This window comes from Sesamum indicum, linkage group LG5 (assembly GCF_026168435.1).
Source record: "Sesamum indicum cultivar Baizhima isolate 11 linkage group LG5, ASM2616843v1, whole genome shotgun sequence".
Taxonomy (NCBI): domain Eukaryota; kingdom Viridiplantae; phylum Streptophyta; class Magnoliopsida; order Lamiales; family Pedaliaceae; genus Sesamum; species Sesamum indicum.
In genome coordinates, this window is record NC_142661.1 from 19,735,215 (window position 1) to 19,755,798 (window position 20,584).

The following is a 20,584-nucleotide window of genomic DNA, read 5'->3' on the forward strand; positions in this document are numbered from 1 at the left end:
GAACTCATGGAAGCAAATGTCCATCTCTCCGCCCTGCGGGCACATTCACTTCGCAAATTGTTGGTCATGCCTTCCAATATATATTTATACGTTTCATACCTAAAGGGGTTACTGTACAAATATTTTCAACTTTTACTGTGGCACAGTCCACTAACTGTAGAAACCGGGCAAAAACACCAGCTGCGACAAAGCTCCAATGGCATAGAACTATTCCACCTTGAATCTACTTGGAGCCTCTATGGATGCCGAAGCTTTATTTCTTTGTCCTCTCTCGCTCTGACCATCAGTAACAATCTTGTCTTCTCTGTTATTTATACTCTTCCGACTATCTACAATAGGACGCCTCCTTTTCTTTATTCTTTTCTGTGGGGAGGTTGTGTGTTTGGGGGGGGGGGGTGTCAATGAGAAACAAGTGTATAAGTTCCATGTCAATAAGTCACTGCAATCAACATATCCCAAACAGGTCACATACAAATGCAAACCTATTATACAACCCAACCAAATACAAGAGCGACATCGTCAATGGACCAAGAGAATACTGAAGAAGCGCACACACAGTTCAATCCATCAAATCTTGCTGCCACTTTATTTCCTCAGCACACTGCAAGTTAACATTTTGTCATCAGGAATGATATCTAATCTAAGCAAGAGAGTGTAAGCACAAATAAGCATGTTATTATTAGCTTATTACTAAAAACATGCTAATATAAAAGGAGAGCGGAGAGATGTCTAAGGTGCAGTAATAAGTTTCTTTTCAACAATATGAAAAAGAAACTTACTTGTACAAATAGGCTGCAATTCCAAGAATTATACACAGCAGAATGATGTCAATGCAGAAATTTCGGCTAGATCTCAGCTGCAAGAAAACCAAAAGTTCCATAAGTACAGCAAAAATTGGGAAAAGTGTCCTACCGTACATTCTGAAAAGAGCATGATTATCCTTAGTTTCTTCTGGGGCTCCAAGACTTGAGATAATCATAACCATCTATCTTGTAGACCCACAAGAGATCCACTATATATAGATAGTTGCAATTTTCCATAGACTTGGAGCTCGAAAACCTCCCAAAAATTACATGTGAAGAACATATCAAAATCCAAGAATTGAACATAGTATCACCTGATTAACTGTGTCCTTCAGTCTGACATTGGTATTTTTTAGGTCAGCTGTTGCCTTGTCCACCTATAGGCAGTCAACACGGAAGCTTAGAACTCCATCACAAAGTCAAACTACTGCTTAATACTGGCAATTAGTCAACATAGATGCTGTGAATTTCTTCTTCAAAGTCCAAGTACTGCTCAGCAATGGCAACATTAGGACTATACCATGCTCTAATTGCATTCTTCAGCCAGTACAGAAAGCTAATAACTTCAAGCTTTATGAGAGGAGGTAGTAACACTCTAACTTTGTCCATCACACAGTATTTGTTATGTTTTGAGGGCGTCAAACTTGTCCCTCTTTCTTTAAATGAAAATACTTAATAATAACCAGTGAGTAGCATACTGTTTGTATAGCCTTTGCGTGCATAGCAGAAGAAGGGACGCTGTCAATCACATTAAGTGAACTAATAATTTGCTGGATGCTTTAGAACTAATGACAGAAACCATTAGACTATCAGGCAACACAAAATAGACAAAAGCATTTGAAAGGTGAGTATAAATAACTTCATGTATTGCCAACCTTATTGACAAGTTTAAGTCCCAATGTCTAACCTTAGTGTCAATTTCATCCATGAGAGGAACTTGCCTATCCACTTCCTGAAAGAAATACACAGTACTTAAAGTTATCGATCATAACATATTTGAAGGCAACTGTAATAGCAACTACTCAAAATGAAAAAATGAATAAATAAGCATAACAACATGGAGAACAGGAATATAGAAGAAACATAACCTCATTCATGTCCTGGGCCATGTTTTTTAATGTATCCAGACCTTCTGCTATGACATCCAATCCTTGGTCCTGCATTAAGATGATGCTACAATTAAAGTAAATGCTAAAACTTTGAAAAACAATTCTACATCATACATTTTCAGAAAAGCACATGCCTGTTTCATTCTCCGCATTTCATATTCTTGCCTAAACTGGCTTGACTCTTCAGTTTGCTGAAAGTATTCGTTGTCGAACCGTCCATCTAAAAGTCAACATTAATGCATAAGTTAACAACAAACAAAAGGGGCTGAGGCTTCACCAGAGACGAAGAGTCAATGACGCACACACAGAGTTGGACACATTGAAAATTAAAGATATGAACCACGTAGGAAAACCTGAATCAAATTTGATTTCAGTACGAACAGCTGAAGTTCCCCAACCCCCACCAGATGATTTAGGTGCAGCAGCAGAGCCATCTGGTATGGCTTGAATTCTATCGGGCAAGGCAAGGACCAGATCATTGCGGGCAGTAAGTTCTTCTGTTGAAAGTCCTTTAACCTGCATTGTCAATGCTTACCAACTTCAAAAAGCCATGTGACTAATTGTAAGTGGGGCGACACAAAAGGTGAAATAACAAAAACCGTAAACATGGCACGAGAGACAAGAAGCTGCAAAAGATGCAAAGACTGCACAGGTCTATCACAAATGAAAAAGAACATGATTCATCCATTCCTAGCAACAGTGGTGATCAGTCATACAAAAACAGCACATGTTTTCCTGCCCAAATTAAGCTCTCCTTGCCAGAGTGAACTTCCAGATATATTGACTCCACCAGAGGCTCTTGTATATAATGATTGATCACCATTACAAAATCATTACTTATGTGGATGTCGAAGTGCGTCTTAATCATTTTAAAGAAAACATTCAACAACCAAAACCATCTTTTCCTTGATCGTATTAAAAAAAAAAAAAACATTCTACAAACCTAACTAACTGTTTACTTTACTCTTTTTTTCGTTAAAGCGAAAAAGTAAAAGAAGGGGGGGAGTAAGCAAAACCTTCTTAACAGCCAAACGCTGCAATTTGGGGACCTCTTCGAGCAATCTAGCCTTGGTCCTTCGAATCTCGGCGTTGATCGCCACGACCGACGCCCTACTCTTCTCACTTGCAGCTGTCTCCGCTTTCTGCCAAATTCAATTGGAAAAAATAAAACAAAGTAAAATAAAAACCCTATCACATTCACTAAATCGAAACACACGTGAGAAATGGTTAAACCTGAAGAGCGGCCTCGATATCAGACTCTACGGCGGCGTAGAGGCGGGCGAAGGCATCGTCGCCGGAAACGTTGGAGTCCTTCTGCGTGACATCGTACTTGTCGTACTTCTTGCAGATCGCGTCCACACGAGTCAATATATCGATCACGCTCATTTTTCACCTCTTTGAATTTCAAAAACTGGAATTTCCTCGCAAAAATATAAAAACCTACTAACAGAGGTTTTATGTTGTGAACAGGCTGAAATACCAATACAAATCTCTCCAAGTAAACTCTTGCTATTTCGAAAGCAACTTCACCTGAATTACCAAAACTACCCTTGTCGAACCATCTGAAAAGTGTATTAACAGCATGAATAAACTTTGATTTGTGGTTAAGATTCAAACATTTATAAAGACACAGTTCAATATTGCGACTACAGTAAAGATATCATTTTTCACATTTTGAGATTCTAATATATGATTGGTTGAAATTCGAATTGGGTCCCCAAATAACACTAAAGTAGTTGAGTACTCATTAAATACTCTATAAAACACCAAACTTTGAAAAATTCGATATCATAGAGAGAACGATGAGATGATCAAGCAATTTATGTGATCGAATGCAAAAATTGAATAAAATGAAGGTAATAGTGAGAGAAATATGTATATTGTGGATTCAAATTGAATCGTGAATGAAGTATTTATAACTTTATTTAATGGTACGAACAATCCTACCAGGTTTATGATGCTTATGGGTTGTCACTTCAATTAATTAAGGTCCATAAAAAAAGAAAAAAAATGTAAATAAAGAGACATTCAAGGGCCTTTTCTGACAAATACAATGTGAACTGGGCCGTAACCCATAATCCCCATATGCTAGTAACAATCAATTGGGCTGATTTACTTAGAATATGCAGCCTAAGAGGCCTGGCCACAATATATTGATCCAAAAAGAAAAAAGTAAAAACATAAATACATACAACATAAAGATATACGTACATAATTATGCGTACACACGCTCAGATAATATGATTCATACTCGTAGTTGTCAAGGAATACGCCACCCATTATGAATCAACCGCTATATAAAATAAAATATTCCATCGATTCAGCTGACGATTTACCCTCCTCCCCAACCCCCCCCCCCCCCTCTCTCTCTCTCCCTCTCTCTGTTGTTGTTCACATTCCCTGTGGTTCTACAGTGTATTGATACATTTACAGTCGCCGTTGATCGCTCATTGGAATCATCCCATCATCGATTAACTAAGGTTCGTGGTTTTTCTTTTTCTTTTTGTTGTTTTTTATTTCCTTCTTTTTTTCACAAGTGAATGCACAATCTGGTTATGTTTCTTCTTCTTATTATTATTTTTGGCATGGAATTATATTTACTTCGTCTGCTCTTCGCTTGATTGTTGGTTGGTTGATTTTATTTTCTTTTTCCCCCTCCGGCTCTCCGATTAACAAGTTACGTTCCAGCCTTTTCTTCTTTAAAAAAAAAAATTAATTGTATGGATGGTGTATTATTTTTTCTTTTATCACTGTCTAAATTCTTGAGTTTACGATTTTTCCCAGCTATGGGCTTTGTTTTTCTTTACGTGAATTTGTTTAATTTTGAATTTTATTTTTTCTGATTTGATTTCATTTTTCCGTATGTTTGTTTTATTGTGCATGTCGTAGCGGTTGATTTTGATTATTAAATTTATTTTTTGGCCGTGTTGTCAATATATTTTTAATTGTGCTGTCTGTTGCCAGATTCTGTTCAACTGATAATAGATGGTGGTTTGGGTGATCTATATCTTGCTGAGATTGCTTGCTTGACGAGTTTCATTTCTGTAATTAAATTGTCTTGTTTTAGGAGTTGCCCATTTTCATTTTGCTCCTTTCGACCTAACTGGTTTTTAGGGCTTTTGTCCCGTGTCAGTCAGGATGTTATTATATTATTTGTTGTCACTAATTGTGGTGCGTGGTTATGATAACTTGATATGATACTAATATTGTTATATCTTGTCATTTTGACTATTCTCACAAATTGTGGTCATCACCATTTTTAATTGTTTCCTGCCCCTCACATATTCTGCTGAGAAGATGCTTTGAGGTAACTGTGTCTTTATTGATGATTGTTTTAAGTAGCTACTTAGTGCAACAATTTTCATGTTAGTATCATTTTTATTATGTCCCAAAAAATTAGGTTTAGATGTTTTCCAATATGCAGGCAGGGGTTGCTGGTTCCATATATGTATGGGAGATTTGGCCTATGATTTATAAAGAATCTCTACATGAAGCCTAATAATACAAACTTAGGCATTTTTGGTTACTTGAGCCTGTTTTTGGAACAATGACACCACATCATTTTTGTCCACCTCCTTTATCTAAAAATGAAAATGAATCGGCAAAGCACATGGATTGAGAGAACAAGTTGCAGGTGAGCTGTCTTGATTCTCAGTTCTCTCTCTCTGTTCCTCAAATAATTTCTTCTGGAACAAACCTCCTTATGTTTCATCAGTCAAGCTATGCTTACAGTTTGATTATCATAAAGAAGGTTTCTAATGCAGGGTTTTAGATGATGGCTAAGCATAGCTAGGATATGAACAGTGTATTCAGATCTTGGTTTTATGTGTCTTGTGTAGGCTTAGTCACATTTAACGTGTTAAAAAAATGTAGAAATTGCACTATGTCCTAGACACAGTTCGGGCGCATGCTTAGTGGATAGTTGCTTAGCCTTTCTAACATGAAGAATCTGAATCATGAATTGTATTGCAGGGACTTTTATGGTCTATCTGGATGACTGATGAACAGATCTTATTTTGATTTCTGCTGTTCCCTACAAAAGATTATTAGATTGACCTCTTCAGTTGCAATATCCAATTCAGCATTGAATTGGACAAGAAACAAGCGAATATAGGACTCATTGTTGCAGGACCCTTAATTTCCTTGCCTTGAGAGTGGAATTTACATGTACATCATTATGCTCCAACAAACTGACACCGACATCACTCTGAATTAATTCTAAGATTGCCAATAACCCTTCATGAACATTACCAGTCATATTTTGGTGTTCTGGGGGCTTTTTTGGTGTGAGACGCTGGCATATTTTGTGTCTTCATGATGGTGCATGTCAGACATATGGGAACAGGAATGCTAATAAATTAAAAGTTCTTCGTCTGGCTTTTGAAAATTATTTTGGCCAATTTCCTTAGTGGTAATGGGTAGCATGGAATTGGAGTACTAGGTTGGGTTGCAATTCTGGTTGTGCTGATCAAATCTACATGGTATGGTACGTGATGGAAGAGTTCAGCGTTGCCCTGGTCATTCTTTACATTCATCCGGGAGATTCATATGTAAATAATTGCACATTATGTATTTAATAAAGTCCTCTCTATCCCATCCTGGTCCAGTACGGAATGAACTTGTAATCATGGAATCTACTAGCGCCAGTTCCTTTTCCTTGGGTTCAGTTACACACTGGTTGTTTATCATTGTAGTTAACTCCGTTGAGGTACTGATGCTTAATCTGGAAGGTTATTGATTATGATCTTACTCAAATGTTGGCTGGGATTCAGCTTTTGAGTAAGAGAACGCTCAATAAAGTGGGCAGCGTAAGTTTAAGTGCATGGTCTGATGGCTATTTGCTATTACTATGTTCAGGGTATGGACTTATTTATAGCACATCAACATCATCAATTTAATAGTTAGATGGGGAAGCACAGCCGATATGCTGCACCAGAATGAATGCTGCTTATTCCTGCCTCGCATGTTACTGCAGCCTGATAATAGATGACAAATGTTGTAACTTGTACTAGTAAATGCTCAATGACTGATAGGAAATTAGTGGTGCACTGATTCATGGACAAGCTTCTGTTCTTGATAAGATGAAATTTTGATGCATGATGCCTTTATAAGCCTGAAATTTATTTGTGTTTCCCTGGCTGCATGGCTGGAAATGCAAGCACTATGATTTTGTTGATGAAGTTCTGTCCAATGAACTGAATGACTCTATCTCCCATTAATAGTTCTGGAATTTTCCTTGTTTTGGTCGAAACAGATGCCATCACTGAGGTACATATTTAGGCTGTTTATATGGTATTTTGCGTTTATTCAGTTCAGTGCTAGCTGTGACTTTTTATATTTCTCTTCTTTTGAAATCCTACCTTGTTCCTGGTACAATATGATCTAACTCACTGTTTGCTGCAGACAGCACGGTAGGTATGGGGAAGATTTTGTTTTTGGCTGTATAATTGTGAACATACTGCACTTTGTTTGAACTTGCTTGGATAATAGTTTAGTGAAAAATAATATTTGGACCAATGATCACAACTTGTTTTCCTTCTTAAGACATTAAACGTCATATTAGTGTTACTTAGTATCTGTTTTTGGAGTAAGATCTGATCTGCAAGTATAAATTTCATTCCTCCAAGGGCATACGGTCTTAGTATTCTGGTATTCAGCAGATGGAGAATGCATTTGTATGCAATTACCAATTCTAGTTACCATCTTTAATGGATCTACTCCTGCAAAGGTCATCACAAAAGGTTATTCATATAAGTATATTTCTTGTAGTTGTCTAGTATGTTCATTCGTAGCTTCATCTTATTACAGAGAGGAATGGACTGTGCAGTAAAACTATAATGCATTTGGTAGACATGATGATAGAAATCTTACTGTGAGGAGCCTCAAGCTTGCAAGATGTGAAATTTTAAGGTTTTTTCCGCTTATGATTACCATTCTGAATTACCTATCTTATTCAGGTCATAGGTTCCTGTTTGAATTTCAGGTGGTGTCTCAAAAGTTGTTTTTATTTCCACCCATCCTTTTTTGTACTTCTCATTTTTAATAAAGATGAGAAAGGAAACTGGATTTTTGTTAAGCTTGCATTTTTGAGTTAAACAATCCATTCTTCTAGTCTTGATAAAGTTGGACCTCCTTCAAATCATTATGGTGGTGATCCAATATAGCTGCAATTTTTTTGGGTTTCTTTGGAACTTTTTGCTGGTAGAGAGACCTGCTTCTGAGATAATTTGATCCCCCTGCAGGTTCCAGGCTGCTGAGTAAATTGGTTACCACAGATCAGCCAGCTATGGGGCATAGACACATGTTTAACACACCTCTGATTCATGAGACTGATGCTGATGAGGGATGGAATCATGCAGAGCAACCTTACTTGCCTATGGGTATATATTCAACTGTTTCAGTTGCATGCAGTGTTTTGGTTGCATGACTACTTTTTTGTTTGAAGCGGGTAACGAGCATTTGCTTTGCTATCGTTTTTTTTCATAATTGAACTGATTAAGAAGCCTTCTTAGGCTTCATGATCTGCTCGGAACCTCTTGCCCTTTTCTAGTCATTGTTAGCCTGTTTTGGCTTTAATTTGATCTCTTATAGAATCTTGTCACACAGATGACTAACTTCTGTCGGGATATTATCCTTTCATATATGCAATTTCTAGAGAACTTGAAGGATTGAGTGAGATGTTTGGGACTACAGTCCATCCTTGTGGCTGTTGGGTGACCCTTTTTGTTATGATGATGTACTCTTTAAGAGTTAGCGGAAAAAATGAATCTGCTCATGATGGAAAGTCATATACTAATTAGGTTGAAAATTTTACCCTAGTCTGAAATTGATGAATTATAGGGCAGTCAGTTAATAACAGAGGTTACGGCTCTATAAAAGTAACACTTCAATTATGCTTGGTAATGGTTTTCATAGCTTTTCTTTGTTTTCATAGCACTCTTATGCTCTTTTTCTGTTTTCTTTTTGTAGCAAGGTCTGGTGTTTCTGGAAGCAGTTCTCTTGTTCATCCTGTGGAGAATACGACCATTCAAGGTGGACCCTCGACTTCCCTGTGGAACCCTCCTCCTAGGTCGAGTGGATACTCTTCATCCACTCTTAATGCTCAATTGCCACATTATCAACCACAGGCTCCTACTCCATCTCATGATCCTTTTCCGCATCAACCTCCTGGTGGGAATTTCCATATGGTCCCAGATGCTTACTCCCATCACCCATCTTCGTCCAGCCTCAGTGGGCAAACAGTCCCTGGAGTAGATTGCAGTTTTTATAATCAAACAATGGGCAGTGGCAGGGGACCATACAAGCGCAAAAGCCCTGGAATCACTCTGCCATATGATAGGGGAATTACATGCAGATATTATGATGCTGGAAGTTCGTCGAATCAGTACTTACCTGCTGATGGGTTGCAGGAAAAGCGGAGTACAGAATCTCATCATATGCCTTGGGAGTATCCACCTGGTTACAGAGTTAATAGCCTCTCTATTGGTGGTGAAGGTATGCTGAGAAATGTGAGAAGTAGAGCTGGAATTCACATGGAACCCAATCTGGCTAGGACTCGTTTGCCAAGCAATTATTTGTATTGTTCTTTTTCTAGCCGATCCACTGATCAATCTAATTTGGTGGATTTCCGGGGGCAGGGATCAAATCCCCCAAGAAGGGAATGGGATCCTTCTCTTGTAGCTGGTCACGTGGTGAATTGTGACACAGGTATATTTTTGTTGATTTATTATGTTGTATAGCATAAACCAAATTTATAAGTTTGAAGTATCAGAGTCAAGGTTCCTTATTCGTGATCAGAACACCCTCAATGCACTAAACAGTTATGCTTATGGTTTGGCAGAGAGTGGGGTTTACAGCAATAATGCTATCTCAAATGGGAATCCTGTTCCTCAAAATGCTAACAACCACCAATCTGTCAGAGGGGTTAGAAGTGGTTATTGCCAAACATCTGTTCCATCTTTCGGGTCTTCGTCAAGCAACTTTCACACAGGACAGGTAGGTGCCTCTGATGAAGGGCTGCAAATGACTGCAGAAAGTTACCTTTCTAGACATCCACGGGTCTTTTCTACCACAAGATTGCGTAATGGTGAAAGGATTGGGAGAACTGCGATATTAAGGGACAGATATCGGTCAATTACTGAGCAGGCGAGCCTTCGTGATCGATTGACATCAGAGGTATGCACTATCTTAAAGGAAATCAGCTTATTTTCCTGCAAATGTTTCTGCTATGGAAAAGTAGGAGTAAACAGCTTTGACAGGGTAATTTTGTGGAGGCCATGTTAATTGAAGTCACGGGCATGTTGAATGCATGGAGATGTGGGTTAGCCTTTTGTCCTATCTGTGATTCATGCTTGAAATTCAAAGGACCTTTACTCTATATTGAATGCATGGAGATGTGGGTTAGCCTTTTATCCTCATCACAGTTGCCTGACAATCCCTTTTTAGTTTGTTGGAATTCATTTCAGTCAGTAATTTTGCCTTATAAAATTCCAATATTCTGGAACAAAAATTAGTAGAAGGGTAAAGGAAAAGCAAGAAACAGCAAAAGAGGTGGAAGAATAGCAGGGAAACTTTTCTGCTGCAAAACTATTTCTTGACTAAGTTTTATAATTCCTTGCGAGTTTATATCTTCTAAGTAAATCTGTGTCATCGAACTCATTTATTTAAAAATGCAATTTTTTCTTTTTTCCCCCTATCCCTGAGAACTGGTACTTATGGGGCAAGTATGCAAGTAGTGAAGGAAGGATCCTTCAATTTCACATTTATGCCAAAAACTGACTAGAACTATATTCAAAGATATCTCCGTAATTTGCAGTCTCTCATGTGGCTCTATTTCAGGGCCTCATGGTTGCAGACCGTCCTACATTTTATGAATCCAGAACTCTTTTTGATCACCACAGGGAGATGAGACTTGACGTAGACAATATGAGCTATGAGGTTACATCATGCTCCTTTTCCTAACATTTTTCTTCATTTGGCTTTGTCGAAAAACTTATGCTTCTCGTTACTACTATTATTTTTATATTTACGGTTTTCAAACCTTATATACTGAAACACAATTGGTGTGGGTGCAGGAGCTCCTTGTACTGGGAGAGAGGATTGGAAGTGTCAGCACCGGCTTATCTGATGGTTTAATTTCAAAATGCTTGACTGAGTCGATATACTGTTCATCGGACCAATCTCAAGATGATGGAAAATGTGTTATTTGTCTGGTGAGAGTCTCACACTGTCTGGCAACTTCTCTCTCTCTCTCTCTCTCTCACACACACACACACACACACAAGCGCATGTATATAAATGTACTTTGTCTTAATGAAAAATCAATAGAATGTTGCATATTACCTATTTCGTAGTTGAGTTTTAATAATTTACATGTGTGTGTATAGATGAGAATAATTCTGCATTTCTAACTTCAAATCCTAATTGGTGTTAACAGGAGGAATACAAGAACATGGACGATGTTGGGACTCTGAAATGTCGCCATGATTTTCATGTGGGCTGTATCCGAAAATGGTTATCAATGAAGAATTTGTGTCCAATCTGCAAGGCGTCGGCCATGGATGATGGTGTCAAGGAGAAATCTTCTGCTTAAGTTTTCCTATAATTTACCTGGACCTTTTTTGTAAAATATGTTGGAAAAATCCTCATAATGGATGACTGAGTTTTGAAACAAGATACTCTATTAATGTATTTTATTTTTTGGATCATGCAATTTACTTTTGCAGTTTACTCCACATGGTTTCGCGAGGGGGGCAGAAAACCTCATGTCAAAATTCAGAGAGCTGCTTAAGAAAAGCTTTGCCACAGATTAAGAGCTTGTTTAACTAAATTTATTTAAGTGATCTTACAAATTCAGACATTTTTAGATTTTGTTAAAATATTCTGAGGATAAGCTTTTTTATGTATTCATGCACAAAAAGTAAGATCATATAGTTTATAAGATGTTAATATTCATATTTTTATAATTAGTATGAAAAAAATTGAATAAGTTTATTAAGACTTTAAAAATACATCATATTTTTATAAACTTTTTAATTTCTATTTTTATAAAATTTACCAAATACATCATAACATGAAAATTTATACCTTTATTTTATATTGTATTTTTAATTTCTTTCCTCTACTATGTCGTCCCACCAACTATTTTCATTTTCAATTTGAAAATAGTATTTAAAATAAAAAAAAATTATATATTTGTATGCATTCTCATTAAAAATATATTAATTTAACATTATAATTTCATATAAAATATAATCTCTTTAATTAATTTAAATATATTATTATTTTCATACGATAATTTGTGTAAAATTGAAACACATAAATTTGATTGAAGAACAAAATTTGGTGCAAAATAAGGAAAGAGAAGTTGCATGCACTAAAAGCTCATCAAGCCCACAATTGCCATGTTAAGGACTCCAACTCTAAAATCTTGCGGCCCCAATTCATGGACTTCGTTTTAACCCTCTTTCACCAAAGAATGTTGGGCTATAAATACACATGTAAAACTATTTGGGGGCATTCCGAGAATTGAACTCGGGACCTCTCGCACCCTAAGCGAGAATCATACCACTAGACCAAATGCCCGATTTGTTTATTACAATTCGACTACATGCTCATCCTCTTGGTGGAACTTCTCCACATACAATTACTTGTAGGATTTAAAATGCTTGATAAACAAAAGTAGAAAATGATGTGAAATCATCACATAAGTAACTAAACATGAGGTTTTCCATATCCATAGTTAAAAAGTTGTGCATCAGATGTTGCCAAGAATCTTGTCTTTTTCAGCTTTTGCATGCCCAGAGTAGTCATTTAACATGTGAAGTACTTTGTGGAGAATAACTGATAAGGTTCCACAATTCTTCACTTCTTCATTCCTCCTTTATGTACTACCTCTACAACTACAGCCCCTCATCCCATCATCCTTCTATCTTCATACCCTAACCAACCACGCACACATCAGATGGCTGCAGAAAACTTTGAGGCCGTATGCCTGTTTGGGGCCATGGATTGCCTCTGGTTTAACCAAACTATTCTTTTCTCCAAACACTCCTTATCTCTTGGCCCCATCACACCCTTGCCCATCTCAGAATCACCAAGAAACTGCTCCCAAGAATCACAACTCCCACACCAAGAAACCTCATCTTTAGCTTCTGTAATAACTACTACGCATTCACAGGTAAGCAAAAACTATATATGCCCACTAATCCCTCTATGTAACTCTCATAAATCCCATCTCAATATTGTTGAATTACGTTGCTGTTTGTGATTATGACAATGTTTAAGGATGAGGCCGGCTGCAGCTTCTTTCAAGAAAGTGATCATGATAAGGATTCTGATCATGATTTGTCTTCACTACCAGTCTCAGCTCGAAAACAATCCGTTTCCTCAGCAGGGAGATTGCAGAAAAGCATGAGCTGCAAGAGCTTGGCGGAGCTTGAACTTGAGGAAGTAAAGGGTTTCATGGATTTGGGATTCACTTTCAAGAAAGAGAACATGAGCCAACGCGTGATGAACTTAGTCCCAGGATTGCAGAGGATCGAGTCATGTAATAAGACGTCTAAGGACAAAGATGATTCATCATGGGATGGGTTCGGATTCACCCATGATGATCATACTGATAATAATGTTGAAGAGAAAAATGAGACAATGATGATGATGATGAGGCCGTATTTGTCTGAAGCGTGGCTGATGAAAACACCTGATTCTCCATTACTCAACTTGAGAATTCCAAGAGTTTCTACTACTGAGGATATGAAGAAACATTTGAAGGATTGGGCTCGCACTGTTGCATCAGCCATTCACCAACAATCTTGACGTCACCTCCATTTTTCATCAATGTCTTCTCCAACACATCTTGGAAGGCGACAGTGATGTTTGTGATTAGGATGCCTTCAAACCTGATTGCTTTTCCTACTCCAAGTTCTCCTGCTTCTTTTATTTCAGATAATATACACAAAAATTGTTTCATTTATTTTATTTTAAAAAAAAAATTATACATGTGACCCGGATATATTAAATGGAATAAAAAATTCAACAAAATATGAAATAAAAAATCGAATCAGGCTAGAGAAATAAGGTATATGAAAATTTTTAGTACGAATCAAGTTTTGATCATAATCAAATAAATTCGTGGGGTAAATTACAACGGGCTACTTTAAAGTTTTTCATAATTACAATATTCTCTCGTTGTACGAAAACTTTTGGTATGAACTATTATCTAGCAAATACTTTCTTGTAACAATTCATTATAGACGGTATTTGTTAAACGGTCTTTAATTTCGGGGATATTCATAATTTTTCAAATAATGAAAAGATATTTGTAATTATAAGAGATATTGAGAAACCATGTTGTAATTTATTCTAAATTTGTGAGTATTATGTAGTCAAAACTTCGCTTCTTGGGCTACCATTATTTGTCTTTGATTAATTATTGGTATGGGCCTAACATTGGGCTGGACCGTGGACGGTATGATACAGAAAGACCAATGGGCTTGGCTGGACTAGTATTGGGCTTTCCAAAGTGATCCAGAGGCCTCAGTTAGTAATATGATCATTCACAAAGCACCCCCCTCATTATTTTCAGTGGTAAATTAAATATATGACTCAACTAATTATGAATTCATCAGTCAACTTTAACATTAAATAAATATATAATTACCTCTAATTTATTGTATATGCGGATTTAATTTTTAACGGACGGACAAGATTGCACCAACATCTTATAGACATTGGTGATTTTCAGTGGGTAGTGGGGCCCTTACCCATATATACGACTCTTGAAGGAGACATGATTATGGTAATATGATGTTAATTGAGATGATAACCATTAAATAGGAACACTCGCAAACAACAAAGTTAAAACACAAACTCCTTTGCGTGCTTATTACACCATTAATCCTACCATCAAAATTCTTGTCTTAATGCTTAATTATTAAATTTTCGTTTAAATATAGGAGTTGTGGATCACTGATTTATAATGTTCGATTTAGTACAATAAGATACCGTAAAACAAACATATTTTAGGCTGAGTTTGATGTCCCATAAATAAATTTGAGATCATGAATTCAAATCTTATCGAAGGTAGATTTTTTTTTTTTTTTTGAGTATTTATAAAATATTTAGAGTTATACGGATGTATTCATTAAATTAAAAAAAAAAAAGAAGTTTCTTTAATCATAAAACAAAACACTAATGTAGATTATTACACGACACCCACAAATATCACTTTTTTAATAATATTTTATTAATTATAAAGTTATGATGAAACCATAATTATTTCTGAAAAATTGGTGTAAAGATGAAAGCTCAAACTTTTAACTTAATTGGGCAATCGGAGTTTCTAGCTCACCAACATTATTACCCAAGCCTCACGATATTATTATGTCGACAATCAATAAAAAATTTAAAACTCATCAATAATTTTTATAGTATTTTTTAATACTAAATCAATTTAAATTAACAAAGGAATATATGTGGAAATTTTAATCCGCATCCGATTTTAGCCGAACATGAACTACTTATATAGCAAGTGTAATATATTATTTGATCGATATACAATTTAGAAAAAATGACCAATCACATAATAAGTATATTGATTTAATTTAATTAGGCAAAACCTGATTCGAGCAAAAAATTGATTACAATCATTCTTGTCGGATGTCAATATATAACAAAGACAATTATAATAATTTAACCAACACCAATTATTACAATAGAAGCAATACCTACTATTCACAGAGCATGAGTCCACTGCACTTGTCTTTTCATTTTCTGCATTTCACAGTTGAAAAAGTGGATGAATTCTTTTTTTTTTTTGAAGTCTATTATGTTTTCTATTTTAACTGTAATATATTAACATTACGTGTAAAAAAATTATATTATTTATTTTATTTAATTATTTTTATAAATATGATATATATATTTAAAATAAAATAAAAAATAGAATACGAATTAAACTAACAAATCCCTATAAAAGGGTCTTAAATTGCGGGTCCCGTTTAGGAAAACTTTGGTGAAGAGTGAAGAGCCATTGCACCTAACCTTAAATCATGCATCCATAGTAATACAAAAAGTAGTAAAGGCATGCTATTTATTGTCTGAATGTAATGGATAATTATTACCTATTCTTTTATTTATTAAAAATAAAACATATAATGATCATCTAACTATTTAGTGTACTAAATATCAATTAGACACGTCCTGTTGGCAATTAAATTTTTTGGTATTTTCATAATAAATACTCGTGACTTCTAATTTTTGTGTCCAAATTTTTATTTATCTAAAATCTATCACTTATTTAAAATTATAAATATTTTGGGTAAACTATAGCTACGGCCCTTGACTTTTGTCATAATTAAAAAAAATTATTTATTATTTAAAAAATTATAAATATTCCAATAGAATGAAAAATAATTATGTCGTCTTTAGACGTTGAGGTAGAAATTACTATTTTGTCCTTGTTAATATTTTTCTTTGAAAAATGTGAAAGAAAAATGAGGAAGAATAAAGTAAAAAAAATTTAAAAAATCTAAAAAATATATAAAATTATAATTTATAATATAAAAAAACATTTAAGATAGTTCACCAAAAAAAATTGAATAAAAACTTAATTGAGGTTAATAGAATGAATATGTTATTTGACAATTCAGGACAGTATCCATAATTTTTTAAATGATTGGTATAGATTTACTGTAATTATCCAAATATATACACGTACAGTACAGTCTCTATACCCCCTACTACGTGTATTTTTTTTTCAACAAAAGGACATTACTTATGGAGGTCTTACCATTACTCATCGGTTACACCAAAAATTAAGACAATAATTCCAACGCCTGTCCCTACGTAAAATCCAATTTCTTCAAATCCCAAATATACCCTTCCAATCTTCATATCCTTCCCGGTAAGAACACCACCACCAAAACTGCTCACGTCGGAACTGCAAGAATCTCTTTACCGCCGCTGGATCACCACGTGGTCTCCACATGTCTTCTCCTCTTCTCTCCCAACACCTCCCTTCACACTCACTCTCTCTTCTGATTTCCTCTGGTCTGCTTCTTGAACTTTTTGAGAAGAGAAACAAGCAAACACGGCCTTGTTCTCTGATTGGTTGCTCTGTATTGCAGCCATGATGTCACTTTCCGGCGGCTTTTCTTTTGGTTCGGTTTTCGTAGCGAGTTTTGTTTTGTTTTCCTTTTTTTCCGGTAATGCGTTGAGGGCGACGGAATTCGACTTCGGTTCGTTGACGCTCTCCAGCCTGAAGCTCCTCGGGGACGCCCACTTGAGCAACGGGAGTGTGAGGCTTACGCGAGATCTCGGTGTTCCGAACTCTGGTTCTGGAAAGGTTTTGTACTCAAAGCCCGTCAAATTCCGGCGGGCTGGGGTTCAGTCACCGGCTAGTTTCTCGACGTCATTCTCCTTCTCCGTTACGAATTTGAACCCCTCCTCCATTGGTGGGGGCTTGGCTTTTGTCATCTCGCCGGATGACGAGTTCGTCGGTGACGCCGGCGGGTTTTTGGGGATCATGGACGCGAAGGGAGCTCCAAAGGGTGTCGTCGCCGTGGAGTTTGACACTCTAATGGACGTTGAATTCAAGGACATAAACGGAAATCACGTGGGCTTGGATCTGAACTCAATGGTTTCTGCCGAGGTTGGTGATTTGGAAACTGTAAGTGTTGATTTGAAAAGCGGCAACCTGGTCAATTCATGGGTTGATTATTCCGGGCCAGGTCGGGCTATCAAAGTTTACGTATCGTATTCGAATTTGAAGCCCGAAGAGCCCATTATATCAGCCACTTTCGATCTTGATGACTACATAATGAACGATGTCATGTTTGTTGGGTTCTCAGGGTCTACTCAAGGGAGCACAGAAATTCACACCATACACTGGTGGAATTTTAGCTCGTCTTTTGATGAAAATCCGAGTCATAATCCGGTGTCTCCGTCGGGATCACCGCCGGCGGGGGGTATTCTGATGAACCCAACGGCGGACACAGCCTACCTGGCACCACCCTCTCTCGCCCCTGAGGCTGACAACAGAAGTTCCACGTCGCACGGAAAGGAAAGTAGTGGGAATTGTCACAACCAGTTATGCAGAAAAGGTGCCGGCACCGTCGTCGGAGTGGTAATCGCCAGTGCGTTTTTCGTTGCACTTTGTGCTCTGGCATTTATATGGGCGTACCATAAGAAATCCAAGAATGACAAAAACTCGGAGACTTTGGCTTATGATGTGATCAAAATGCCGAAAGAATTCAGCTATAAGGAGCTAAAATTTGCTACCAAAGGATTCGATTCCAATCGGATCATTGGGAACGGAGCGTTTGGGACGGTTTATAAGGGCAACTTGCCAGCCACCGGCGACACTGTGGCCGTGAAGAGGTGTAGTCATAGCGGACAGGGGAAGGCAGAGTTCTTGTCCGAATTGTCGATAATTGGATCCCTTAGACATAGAAACCTAGTTAGGCTTCAAGGTTGGTGCCATGAGAAAGGTGAAATTCTCTTAGTTTATGATTTGATGTCAAATGGGAGTCTAGACAAGGCATTGTTCGAGTCGAGGACGGTATTGCCATGGCCTCATAGGCGAAAGATTTTGCTAGGTGTGGCATCGGCTTTAGCGTATTTGCATCAAGAATGTGAAAATCAAGTGATTCACAGAGACATCAAGACCAGCAACATTATGTTAGATGAAGGGTTCAATGCAAGATTAGGAGATTTCGGGCTAGCAAGGCAAATAGAGCACGACAAATCCCCCGATGCCACGGTGGCCGCAGGCACAATGGGCTACTTAGCTCCCGAGTACTTGTTAACCGGTCGGGCCACTGATAAAACCGACGTGTTCAGCTATGGGGCGGTTGTGCTGGAGGTGGCGAGCGGGCGAAGGCCGATTGAGAAGGAGTTCTCGGGCGTCGGGGTGAGTACTAATTTAGTGGAATGGGTGTGGAGTTTGCATAGGGAAGAGAGGTTGATGATGGCGGCTGATCCAAGACTTAGGAATGAGTTCGATGAGGGGGAGATGAGGAAGGTCCTATTGGTTGGGCTGGCTTGCTCGAACCCTGACCCCATGGCTAGACCCACGATGCGGGGTGTGGTCCAAATGCTGGTGGGGGAGTCCGAAATCCCTATTGTCCCGAGAGCCAAGCCAACTATGAATTTCAGCACATCTCAGCTCCTAATGACCCTGCAAGACAGCGTCTCCGACTTGAATGGCATGATCACAATCTCCACCACCTCGTCGGAATCCAGTCTCTATGCCGCCGCAGGCGGCGGTCCAGACTTCGTATAAACAAAACTCCAATTTTGCTATGAGATTCTCGCACCCGGATTATATGTTTTTATTTATTACGACATATATATTCATTGATTTATAATTCTATGCATGTAACACGAATAACTTACATGCCTATGTACTAAATAAACATCTTCTTGCGACAACATGGAATCCTAAATTCTAAATAATCAACTCCTCCCCCATCTCAATTAGAGGAATTTTAACTCAAATCAAATTTGATCAAATTTAAATTAATTATATAGTAAGTATAAAATACTTATTGTATAATTGATATATAATACTAGTGATCAATCACATAATAAATATGATATTTTAACCACGTAATTTGCTTGGCTGAATCAAGCCTAATTTGATAAAAAATTTCTGAATGACAGTTGATAATGCGAGAAAAAAGAGGTGAATGATTATTATAGTTATGGAGAGGGGGACAAATGGAAATGGTGTATGGTAGTCATTTTCTTGCAATCAGTTGTTCTGCGGTTGCTTTCACACGTAACATGTGTTTTAGAGTACAAGTCTGGTAAAGTGTGAGAGAGTAGAATAATTGGCAGAAAGAGAAACATGTTTATTTATTAGCAGGTATTATTGGACTTTTCTACGGTTTTCTGCTTTGGATTTTACTGTAAAAGGTGCCCATTTTTTTGTGGGCTTTTCCACTTTGCTTTGCATCTACTGCAAAAGATTCTTGTGCATACGTTTCAGAGTATAGATGATCTGTTTACTAATTATAATTCACAATAAATAAGTATAGATGATATGGTAACCTTGTCATATATATGAAATTACTAAAATATTATCGTTCGAAACTTCGAAAAACCCAACCAATCAGGATCTCTAATTTATGGTTGGTTGATGTCGTAACTTCGAAAAATTCAACCTATCGGGATCTCTAGTTTAAGATCGGGTGATATCATGACTCCAATAGATTGTTCGACTAATTACGAATTCAAGATAATTGATGAAACACATCAATTAATATGACGTGTTTGATGATGTCGTCACTAATTTGACCGTTGGATCTATTATGAGTTCAGAGCTACCAATAAAACATGCGGATTGATGTGATAAGTTCAAGTGAACACCAACTACAAATAGCCTACTCGTACAAATGCCAGGTAAGCAAGTGAGAAACGTATTGCTTATCATGAGTTTTACATCGGAACGATCTTTACTTATGTATTGGAGGACTATAACTGGGGTTTTATCCAAATTATTCCCGGATCGTACTTTATGAATGCACGACCTAGGATCGAAGCTCGAATTCTTTCATGACTTAGAAGCACAAGTTGCCTCCAAAGTCATACTTGTATATAGCACATTCGATTTATGTGTACAACACATAATTAAAATAATTATGGTATAAATATAAATAATTTTAAAAG

The 20,584-nt window shown here is 37.0% G+C and overlaps 4 protein-coding genes and 1 non-coding gene across 14 annotated transcripts; 3 read left to right on the plus strand and 2 right to left on the minus strand.

The window, feature by feature from the left end:
- Positions 1-417: 417 nt before the first annotated feature.
- SYP71 (syntaxin of plants 71) lies at positions 418-3,395 on the minus strand. Of its 2 annotated transcripts, XM_011079052.3 has the most exons (9): positions 3,146-3,393; positions 2,929-3,054; positions 2,266-2,428; positions 2,047-2,132; positions 1,892-1,960; positions 1,711-1,755; positions 1,118-1,180; positions 780-856; positions 418-601 (listed from the first exon to the last, which is right to left on the minus strand). In XM_011079052.3, the coding sequence occupies exons 1-9, from the start codon at positions 3,296-3,298 to the stop codon at positions 586-588; spliced, it is 798 nt and encodes a 265-aa protein (XP_011077354.1). In that variant the 5' UTR covers positions 3,299-3,393; the 3' UTR covers positions 418-585. The 2 variants fall into 2 exon arrangements, with proteins under 2 accessions (XP_011077354.1, XP_088736334.1); XM_088880208.1 differs by lacking the exon at positions 418-601 and having other exon boundaries at positions 776-856; positions 3,146-3,395.
- Positions 3,396-4,233: 838 nt separating this feature from the next.
- Positions 4,234-11,624, plus strand: LOC105161389 (uncharacterized). Of its 9 annotated transcripts, none has more exons than XM_088880621.1 (10): positions 4,238-4,392; positions 5,337-5,546; positions 5,885-7,180; positions 7,721-7,822; positions 8,155-8,292; positions 8,882-9,619; positions 9,753-10,087; positions 10,751-10,849; positions 10,987-11,124; positions 11,349-11,624. In XM_088880621.1, the coding sequence occupies exons 5-10, from the start codon at positions 8,199-8,201 to the stop codon at positions 11,502-11,504; spliced, it is 1,560 nt and encodes a 519-aa protein (XP_088736747.1). In that variant the 5' UTR covers positions 4,238-4,392; positions 5,337-5,546; positions 5,885-7,180; positions 7,721-7,822; positions 8,155-8,198; the 3' UTR covers positions 11,505-11,624. The 9 variants fall into 9 exon arrangements, with proteins under 9 accessions (XP_088736749.1, XP_088736747.1, XP_088736748.1 ...); XM_088880622.1 differs by having other exon boundaries at positions 5,885-6,620; positions 6,770-7,822; XM_088880619.1 differs by having other exon boundaries at positions 5,885-7,822.
- An 800-nt stretch (positions 11,625-12,424) lies between these two features.
- On the minus strand, positions 12,425-12,496 carry TRNAP-AGG (transfer RNA proline (anticodon AGG)). The gene has a single exon. It is a non-coding gene; the product is annotated as a tRNA-Pro (tRNA).
- A 228-nt stretch (positions 12,497-12,724) lies between these two features.
- Positions 12,725-13,912, plus strand: LOC105161392 (uncharacterized). Its single transcript, XM_011079059.3, has 2 exons — positions 12,725-13,091; positions 13,199-13,912. The coding sequence occupies exons 1-2, from the start codon at positions 12,876-12,878 to the stop codon at positions 13,727-13,729; spliced, it is 747 nt and encodes a 248-aa protein (XP_011077361.1). The 5' UTR covers positions 12,725-12,875; the 3' UTR covers positions 13,730-13,912.
- Positions 13,913-16,701: 2,789 nt separating this feature from the next.
- Positions 16,702-19,284, plus strand: LOC105161393 (Concanavalin A-like lectin protein kinase family protein). Its single transcript, XM_011079060.3, has one exon. It carries the CDS (start codon positions 17,043-17,045, stop codon positions 19,194-19,196), a length of 2,154 nt encoding a protein of 717 aa, XP_011077362.1. The 5' UTR covers positions 16,702-17,042; the 3' UTR covers positions 19,197-19,284.
- Positions 19,285-20,584: the final 1,300 nt, after the last annotated feature.